Source organism: Elephas maximus, chromosome 9, assembly GCF_024166365.1.
Source record: "Elephas maximus indicus isolate mEleMax1 chromosome 9, mEleMax1 primary haplotype, whole genome shotgun sequence".
Taxonomy (NCBI): Eukaryota; Metazoa; Chordata; class Mammalia; order Proboscidea; family Elephantidae; genus Elephas; species Elephas maximus.
In genome coordinates, this window is record NC_064827.1 from 31,324,007 (window position 1) to 31,334,279 (window position 10,273).

Consider the following 10,273-nt stretch of genomic DNA (forward strand, 5'->3'; position numbering starts at 1 on the left):
TGCCACTGGCTGCCTTATGAATGTTCCATGATAAACATTAAACCTCAGTGCTTTTGGCTGTTACTTGGGATTGGAAAACAAAATACTAGTAATTGGTATTTTAATATTTAATTTTACTAATGTATTTAACCTATCAATAATAATGTCAAATGCTGAAGGGAATACAATGTTGACAATATCTGGATGAATATCTAGTAACTACTTAAATTTAAAGTAATTTTCTCATACCAATGAAAATTAAAAGTTAAGTACACTAAAAATAACTTTAAAGAAAATAATTTAATATTTAATTCCTTATTCTTGCTAGATAATTTTTAATATTTCATTACATTGCTGTAATGTAAAAAAAATGTATTTATACAAGTTTGTTATTTGCCTATGTGGTTTAAATATATTTCAGTATATATAGGTAAATGAATTGCCTTAAAATTTACTCAGCAAATTTAGTAACTAAGTTAAATGAAATGTTAATAGCTTCTTAACTTTTAGCTTAAAATTTTGATTTAGTCATTATTTACCCGGCATTCAATAAAAAGGGTAGCGTTTACACTTTCTCACTTTATGTATAAAACACAGATATACATATAACATATAAACAAAAATACAGTACATCTGTTGTGATAAAATTTCAAGGGGGGGGTCAGTTAGGAAATAAATATCTCAACACCCTGTGAGGGGGCTTCGATAACGAGAAAACACGGTTGAAAAACACTGAGCTAAAAGCCACATAGAGAGTGCATAAAGGAAAACAAAAACACAAGCAGAAAGTAAAGAGGGGGGTCATAAAGAAAATGAAAAGTAGCGTGTGCCCTATTAAAAACTCATGCCCAGAGCAGGGTCTGTCAGAGAACCTGGAGGCCCAGGCTCACAGACTCACCAGCATCAACCAGGACAGCAGCATCTACAAGATCCCCAATGGCCTTCTCTTTCCTTTTGCTGATCGCCCTGGTGGTGCTCAGCTGCAACTCCACCTGCTCTCTGGGCTGTGACCTGCCTCAGAGCCATAGCCTGGCTAACAGGAGAACCATGATACTTCTGGGACAAATGAGGAGAATCTCCCCTTTCTCCTGCCTGAAGGACAGAAATGACTTTGGGTTTCCCCAGGAGGAGCTTGATGGCAACAAGTTCCAGAAGACTCAAGCCATCTCTGTCCACCATGAAATAATCCAACAGCTCTTCAACCTCTTCAGCCTACAGGCCTCATCTGCTGCCTGGGATAAGACCCTCCTGGACAAATTGTACACTGGACTCTATCAGCAGCTGAATGACCTGGAAGTCTGTTTGATGAAGGAGATGGGGATAGAAGAAACTGCCCTCCCCTTGATAAACGAGGACTCCATGCTGGCTGTGAGGAAGTACTTCCAAAGAATCACTGTCTATCTGACAGAGAAGAAATACAGCCCTTGTGCCTGGGAGATTGTCAGAGCAGAAATCATGAGCTCCTTCTCTGCATCAACAAACTGGCAAGAAAGGCTAAGAAGTAAGGAAGACGACCTGGTCCCATAAAGAAAAATGATTCTCATTAACTAATATACTCTATCATATGTCCACCAGTTCAGCCATCCAAAGGCTCTCATTTCTGCTATAATTAGGACAGGAATTGGATCAAAATTGTCGAATGTATTTTCAGGAGTATTAAGCAACGCCTTGTTTAACTACATGGGCACTAGTTCCTTATAGGTGACCATGCTGATGTATGTATTTATCTACTACTTGAATATTTATTTAACTATTTAACTATTTATTTTTTTCACATCATATCATGTATACCTTTCGATTGTGCATAAAAATTGTTCTCCTTTGTATTTTGTAAATTTATTATTTTGCTTTGTTCATTAAATTTTTAATTATAGAAAAGTTATATTTGTTATTCTTCAAAACAGAAATACCAAGACTGATTGTGTAGTTAAAGAATGGATGGTATAATTCACTTAGCCATCATTATTATGTACAAGTCACAAGTAGGAATTGACTTTTTTTCTGTGCAGATTGTATGCTGTCCTCAGAATTTAGAGGTAAATACAACAGACATAGTTCCTATTCTCTTGTATCTTTGGTTTTTGTAGGGAAAGAAACCCAAAAACAATACTCATGCTTAGCTAATATCATCTCAGTTAAATGCTGTAATAAAACAAAGGGAAAAAAAAAAGGAATTTTCTCAGCAGAAGCTTGAGTGACACATGCCAACAATGAAAATAAAAGCAGTCTATATCCTCCACAAGTGGGCTAGTAGGTATCTAGCCATTGTCCATTGGCAATTGGCTATGAGTCTACAATTTATGGACAATGCCATAGCTGGAAGTTCATATCTGTTCACAAAAAGACTGCGAATGGTGGTTGTTACATGATAAGAGTCTGCAATGTGAGAAAGGCTTAAACTTGAGTCTAAGGACCTGCAGCCTTTAAAGTGGAGTGAAAATCCACAAAGGAAATAGAGGTGGGATGGCCATATATTAGCAGGGCAGAAAGAGAGAATGGTGATAAGAGCATGTCATGGATTGAATTGTGTACCGTAAAAACATATATCGGCTTCGCCGGGTCATGATTCCCAGTATTGTGTGATTGTCCACCATTTTGTCATCTGATGTGATTTTCCTATGTGGTGTAAACCCTACCTCTATGATGTTAATGAGCCAGGATTAAAGGCAGTTATGGGCAGGACTCAAGCTACAAGATTAGGTTGTGTCTTAAGTGAATCTCTTTTGAGAAATAAAGAGAGAAGTGAGCAGAGAGACGTGGGAATCTCATATCGTCAAGAAATCAGCGCCAGGAGCAGAGTGTGTCCGTTGGACGCAGGGTTCCTGTGCAGAGAAGCTCCTCAGCCAGAGGAAGATTGATGATAAAGACCTCCCTCCAGAGCTGACAGAGACAGAAAGCCTTCCCCTGGAGCTGGAGCCCTGAATTCGGACTTCTAGCCTACTAGACTGTGAGAGAGTATGTTTTTCTTTGTAAAAGCCACCTATTTGTGGTATTTCTGTTATAGCAGCACTAGATAACCAATACAGAATTTGCTACCACAAGTGGGGTGGTGCTCTGACAGACACCTAAAATGTGGATGCTGTTTTGAAACTGTGAATGGATAAAGGCTAGAAGAGTTTTAAAGTGCCTAGTAGCTTTTTTTTTTTTTAGTAAAAGCCTAGATTGCCTTGAAGAGATTGTTGGCATAATTATAGATATCAAAGACAATTCTGGTGAGGACTCAGAACGAAAGAGGATACCTGTTACACTGGAGCTGGCACAGACAGCAAGAAGCAACAGCTGAACCAGGAGACCAGCACAAGATGGTGCTGGAGCCAACCCACAGAGTGAGAGGGCTGATTGCCTTCCAGCTGAAGTTTATGGGTGAAGTGGGGTGCCTCCAGGCACTTATCGGTGGAGATAAAGAGCTTCGGAACACTTGCCCTAGCAGGGCAGACGTAGGCAGTGGGACAGAGGGGTCAAGAGGCCACAGAACCAGGAAGTAGAAGCTGAAGAGACAAGGAGCACAGGAAGCAGATCTGGAGCAGTCTCAATGAGTACGGCCACGACATCTGTGGTCTCCAAGGGTGGATTAGCCACTCAGATGGACTAGGAGAATGGAGCCGCCCAACTGTGAGGGAGCAGAGTTGCCATTCCAGTGGGCCTGGAAGGCAGAGCTGAAGTCCAAATCTGAGGGGCCTCCACTTAGAATCGGGAGAGTGTAGCCAACACCAAGAGTCTGGAGGGTAGGGCCATTGCCTAAATGGTCTCAGAGAACAAAGGATTAATTTCAAGTCTTGAGGGATAATGTAATGTGTTCTGCTGACTTGCTTGGTGCCTGTTATGCCTTCTCTCCCTCCAGTTTCTTCCATTTGTAATGGAAATGGCTAGCTTTTGCCTGTTCCGCCACTGTATTTTGAAAGCAGATAGCTTGTATTCTAGATTTCACAGATGAAGAGGAATTTTTGGATTTTGGACTTGGAATTGACTTAAGACTTTTGCTGTGATATGATGGGGTGAATATGTTTTACAGGTGGCAAGGACGTGAATTTTTGGAGACCAAAGGGTGGAATGTCATGGATTGAATTGTGTCCCCTAAAAATGTGTGTCAAATTGGCTGAGCCATCATTCCCAGTATTGTGTGATTGTCCACCATTTGGTCATCTGATGTGATTTTCCTATGTATTGTAAATACTACCTCTGTGATATTAATGAAGCAGGATTAGGGGCAGTTATGTTAATGAGGCAGGACTCAATCTATAAGATTAGGTTGTATTTTAAGTCAATCTCTTTTGAGATATAAAGGAGAGAAGGGAACAGAGAGACATAGGAACCCCTTAACACCAAGAAAGCAGTGCCAGAAACAGAGTGAGTCCTTTGGACCCAGAGTTCTAGCCTACTAGAATGCAAGAGAATAATTTTCTCCACTTGTGGTACTTCTCTTATAGCAGCACTAGGTGACTAAAACAGAGCACATTTAAAGAAATAGAATGGATTAGAAGAAGAATTAATGCATTCATGGATGATGTGGATTGCAACTGTCTACTACACTCTGAATATAGATGACATTGAGGATATTAATGGGAGCTGGTTTGATAGAAGTACTAATAGACCATTTTGGAGCATGTGGAAGAGTGAAGAAGAGAAGTTAGTGACAATATGTATAGATAAGCATTTTGAGTGGTTTGCCTTCTGAAGTGGATAATAGAAATAGGGTGGAACATGGAAAAGAATATGGACTATATTTACTCTGCAGAGTTTTCCCTTTTTTGAAATAAATTTGTCTTTGGCTAGATTCATAAAATTGGTATATTGGCAAACCATTTTAATATTTTATTTATTTTAAATCATATATATTTCATTGCTTACAATGAAAATGTCTCATTGTTTTAATGAATTTTTTTTTTTTTTTTGAGTGTCAGCTGCTCAGTGGATAGAAACTGTCCACTATGGGGAAATTGAGGGAATCAGAGACCTCAGTGAGAGCAGTTTGGTAGAATTAATATGCAGAGACCACATTGGAGTAGGTAGAAGAGTGAGTAAGAAGAGAAATTCTCCCAGTGTCATTTGTTTTCACCTGATGAGTCACTTTCCTTCATTTACTTTCATTATATTCAGATTTGCACTGGCTTTCCTTTTGCTTCAATGACTCCAAATGCAATGACAGCTTTCTAAGAAAGTTAAGTGGAAAAAGGAAAAATGAGGTACTGAAAACTATCAAAAATAGTGGTACAGTTTTTTTCATTCTCATTTTTACTTATCTATTTTGGTACTAACCTCAAGGTGAAATAGGAAATAACTCAGATGCAGCAAGACTGTCTGGAAAAAATATTAAATAAAAAAGAAGGTAAAAAATTTTTTAAAGAATCTAATCCAGTAAAGAATGGGAGAAAGCTCATTTCATCCAGCATCGCATGCTGAGCCTCACTGTGTTTGCTGTGAGACAAATGAACCAAGGGGCTCAATATTAATGCACTGACTGAATAGTCTATGGAAGGTTATTAGTTACTTCAATAGAAGTTTCTGATGGGAGGTATGTCATCGTGGAGTCTCCAGTGACCCACTCAGGAACTTTGAGCATAGTAAGTGTTCAACAGTTTAATGAATTGAACTCAACACAGATATCAACATTTGGCAAAATAAAAGTCCTTTTTCTTTTTAAGGATAAAATGGGGGAAAATGCTTAAAAAGAACAAAAAAGAATGGGTAATTTCCTACTTCTAAGCTCCCTCTCAGCACACACAAATTCAGCATAACTTTTTTCTCACATCATCTGCAGACTATGGTAATATCTGACACATGAGCCCCTGGTCAAAGAAGAGGGGGCCACAACTGACAAGCTGTGTTATTCACAAAAATATACTGGGGCTTGTGCAGTTGATTGTTCTGGGACAAAAGCAATCATCCTCCAATAAAGTTGTGATGAGCTGACTGATGCCAGTCTATTGAAGAGTGAGTTGTTGAGAGTCACTTTCCTTTTTTACTTTCAGTCAAAGATATGTGGCTGTGTGCACATTGAGCCAGAGAGTATTCTAAAGATGTGTTAGCTAACTTGAGAGGTGAATTGGGGCTGGGGAAAGGATAAAAATGTTGTGGGCCTTAGAATTAAAAATGATACACCCACATCCAATTAAAAAAAAACTAGGATGGCACCCAGCGATTGCAGATAGTAAAGACAACTACCTAAAGAATCTTAAGTGACTCCTAAGAATGTGTTCAAAGAATGAAAAATGCCTGTGACATTCCTGGACACAAGGCCTTGGTGAAGCCCCGCCCACTGGCCATACTTGAATGTCTTCCTTTAAAGAGAACACCTGAGAATGTTATTCATGAATGATTATATCTTGAGTAATTACTATGAGCCTTTTGCTAATGGTAATGATAGTAGCCTTTTACCCTAAGGAGGTTCCTGTCAAACAGGTTTAATAAATCCTTTCTCAAGAGGACAAATCCAGAGGGCTGAGGCAATTTGGCTGCCATGCAAAACAAAGAGGGTGAAAACAGAGGCCCAGATCAGAGGCAAAAATTGTGCTTAGCAAGAAGAGGAGCAGTATTTACATAACTTTTGCTTTAACAAATGATGTTGCTCGCTTGATAGATCTGCATCAATTTCTATTGAAACATATGAAGTTTCTTAGTGCAAATTGAAAAAATGAAAATAATTTAAATTGTTGATGTCTCCTAAGTTTATTTTGAGGATTCACAAAGGAAAGAAAAAAAAAAGTGATAAAATTATATATTCTTTGCAATATGAAAACTATTATGTTCTTTATTTAAGAGACATGCATAGAAAGGTCTTCAGAGAACTGGGAGAAAAGGCTCACACAGACACATACCTCATCCAGGCTACCATCATCCCCAAGATCCCCAGTTGTCCCCCTCCTCCCTGTCCCCAATACACACATACACACACACAGATTGGTCCAACTGGTTGTTAGTTGCAGAAGCATCTGATCTCTGGGTTGTGACCTGCCTCAGCATCATGGACTGAGTAACAGGAGGACCTTAACACTTCTGGGCTAAAAAAGAAAAATCTCCCTTTTCTCCACCTGAAATACAGAAATGACTTCAGACTCCTGTGAGACATGGTGAACGGCAGCCAGTTCCAGAAGGTCTGCACCATATCTATACTGAATGCTGCTTCCAACCGTGTTGACTGTGAACCCAAGGAAAATGAAATCCTTGGCCACTTTGATCTTTTCTCCATTTATCATGATGCGGTTTATTGGTCCAGTTGTGAGGGTTTTTGCTGTTATGTTGAGGTGTAACCCATACTGAAGGCTGTGGTCTTTGCTTTTCATCAGTAAGTGTTTCAAGTCCTCTTCACATTCCGCAAGCAAGGTTGTGTCATCTGAATAACACAGGTTGTTAACAAGTCTTCCTCTAATCTTGATGCCGTGTTCTTCTTCATATAGTCCAGATTCTTGGATTATTTTCTTAGTATAGAGACTGAATTAGTATGGTGAAAGGATACAACCTTGACGTACATCTTTCCTGACTTTCAAACACGAAGTATCCCCTTTTTCTTTCAAATGACTGCCTCTTGATCCCCTTTTTCTTTCAAATGACTGCCTCTTGATCTACGTACAGGTTCCTCATGAGCACAATTAAGTGTTCTGAAATTCTCATTCTTTGCAATGTCATCCATAATTTGTTATGATCCACACAGTCGAATACTTTCAAATAGTGAATAAAACACAGGTAAAACATCTTTCTGGTATTCTCTGCTTTCAGCCAGGATCCATCTCATATATCAGCAATGATATTCCTAGCTCCACATCCTCTTCTGAATCCAGCTGGAATTTCTGGCAGCTCCCAGTCAATGTATTGCTGTAGCAGCTTTTGAATGATCTTCAGCAAAATTTTACTTATATGTAATATTAATGAGACTGTTTGATTCTTTCCACATTCTGATGGATTGCCTTTCTTTGGAATAGGCATAAATACAGATCTCTTCCCTACTCTGCAACACATGGGGTAGCCATGAGTTGAAATCCACTGTATGGCAACGGGTAACTGTTACATCATTTTAACAGGGACATTCCCTCATTTGCAGCTTTTGCTTTCAGTTAGTGGCTTTATAATCGGAAGGTAAAACTGAAAACCAGAAACCACAAAGGAACAGGAAGCAGCTGCCTGAACACACAGTGCAGGTTGATGAGGAGTGAAGGAGGCGAGCACCCTGGGGATTTCTACATTGCAGAGGAAGGAAACTCTTGTGACATGGGAGTGAAAGAATGTGATTCAGAAAGCAGGGGAAAAAGGTGGTAGTGTGCTAGGTATCAGAATCAGCAAACAAATAATGCATAACTAATATACAAGAAGCCTTGTAGCACTGAAAGTGCTCGCTTGTCTATGACAAATTTGGAAGATAGCGACCCAGTCAACCAACTGTTACGTACTACATACAATGTTGCAGCACGTAATTTGCTGATGTTGTCAATCTCAGATGTTCACTCACAGATGTTCAATGTTATGATTTACTGTTGGTAACACTGCCGTATGTTGGCAGATCAGAACTTAGTGGATTTTGAAGAAGAAAGGAATGCTAAAGAAGAAAAATATAATGAGAAGGGAAAGGAGAGAAAATGTCGAAAAATTTTACACTGAATCAGACTGAGTCCAGCATAACTAGATGGTGCCTGGCTACCACTACAAATACTCTGACAGGCATCACGATAGAGGATCCCAGGCAGAGCTGGAGAAATATGTAGAACAAATTCTAACTCACAAAAAGAAGATCACGCTTACTGGTCTGACAGAGACTGCAGAAATCCTAAGAGTACGGTCCCTGGACATCAATATAGCTCAATAATTAAGTCACTTCTGAGGTTCACTCTTCAGCCAAAGATTAGATAGGCCCATAAAAAAAAAAAAAAAAACGAGACTAAATGGGCACGCCAGCCCAGGGGCAAGGAGGAGAAGGCAGGAGGGGACCGGAAAGCTGGTAATGGGGGAACTAAGGTTGAGAAAGGGAAAGTGTTGACATGTCATGGGGTTGGCAACCAATGTCACACATCATTATGTATATTAATTGTTTAATGAGAAGCTGGTTTGCTCTGTAAATCTTCACCTAAACTACAACTAAAAAAGAATTAAAAAAGAAAATGATTTTTCAGTTAATATTCTTGCTGGATAATCTATAAGATTCCATGACATTTCCATTATGTATGTATATACATTTCTCATTTGCCTATGTGATTTAATATATTGCAATTTATATAGGTAAATGGTTTACATTCAAGTTACTCAGTACATTTAGTTACCAATTAAATGAAATGTTAATAGATTTCTAACTTTTAGTTTAAAATTTTGATTTAGTCATTACTAACCCTGCATTCAATAAAAAGAGTAAAGTTTTCACTTTCTTATTGTATGCATAAAACATTGATATACATATAATATATAAACAAAAACAGCATATTTGTGGTATGAAAATTTCATGGGGGGCTCATTTAGGAAAAAAAATCTCAACAGGCTGCCAGGGGGTCTCAATAATGAGAAAAACTGGTTGAGAAACACTGCACTAAAAACCAAGTACAGAGTGCATAAAGGAAAACAAAACACAAGTAGAAGGTAAGGGGGGGTGGTCATAAAGAAAATGGAAAGTAGTGTGTTCCCTATTTAAAACCCATGCCCAGAGCAAGGTCTTCAGAGAACCTGGAGGCCCAGGCTCACAGACTCACCAGCACCAACCAAGACAGCAGCATCTACAAGATCCCCAATGGCCTTCTCTTTCCTTTTGCTGATCGCCCTGGTGGTGCTCAGCTGCAACTCCACCTGCTCTCTGGGCTGTGACCTGCCTCGGAGCCATAGCCTGGCTAACAGAAGAACCATAGTGCTTCTGGGACAAATGAGGAGAATCTCCCCTTTCTTCTGCCTGAAGGACAGAAACGACTTTGGATTTCCCCAGGAGGAGCTTGATGGCAACAAGTTCCAGAAGGCTCAAGCCATCTCTGTCCACCATGAAATAATCCAACAGCTCTTCAACCTCTTCAGCCTACAGGCCTCATCTGCTGCCTGGGATAAGACCCTCCTGGACAAATTGTACACTGGACTCTATCAGCAGCTGAATGACCTGGAAGTCTGTTTGATGAAGGAGATGGGGATAGAAGAAACTGCCCTCCCCCTGATAAACGAGGACTCCATGCTGGCTGTGAGGAAGTACTTCCAAAGAATCACTGTCTATCTGACAGAGAAGAAATACAGCCCTTGTGCCTGGGAGATTGTCAGAGCAGAAATCATGAGCTCCTTCTCTGCATCAACAAACTGGCAAGAAAGGCTAAGAAGTAAGGAAGTCGACCTGGTCCCATAA

At 39.6% G+C, this 10,273-nt stretch overlaps 2 protein-coding genes across 2 annotated transcripts; both read left to right on the plus strand.

The window, feature by feature from the left end:
- The first annotated feature begins 915 nt into the window (after window positions 1-915).
- LOC126082403 (interferon alpha-5-like) lies at window positions 916-1,506 on the plus strand. The gene has a single exon (XM_049894937.1). The coding sequence runs from the start codon at window positions 916-918 to the stop codon at window positions 1,504-1,506; it is 591 nt and encodes a 196-aa protein (XP_049750894.1).
- Window positions 1,507-9,682: 8,176 nt separating this feature from the next.
- LOC126082404 (interferon alpha-5-like) lies at window positions 9,683-10,273 on the plus strand. Its single transcript, XM_049894938.1, has one exon. It carries the CDS (start codon window positions 9,683-9,685, stop codon window positions 10,271-10,273), a length of 591 nt encoding a protein of 196 aa, XP_049750895.1.

Bases quoted from the DNA above. Each gene is read 5' to 3' on its own strand.
- LOC126082404 (XM_049894938.1), top strand. From the start codon at position 9,683: ATGGCCTTCTCTTTCCTTTTGCTGATCGCCCTGGTGGTGCTCAGCTGC.
- LOC126082403 (XM_049894937.1), top strand. From the start codon at position 916: ATGGCCTTCTCTTTCCTTTTGCTGATCGCCCTGGTGGTGCTCAGCTGC.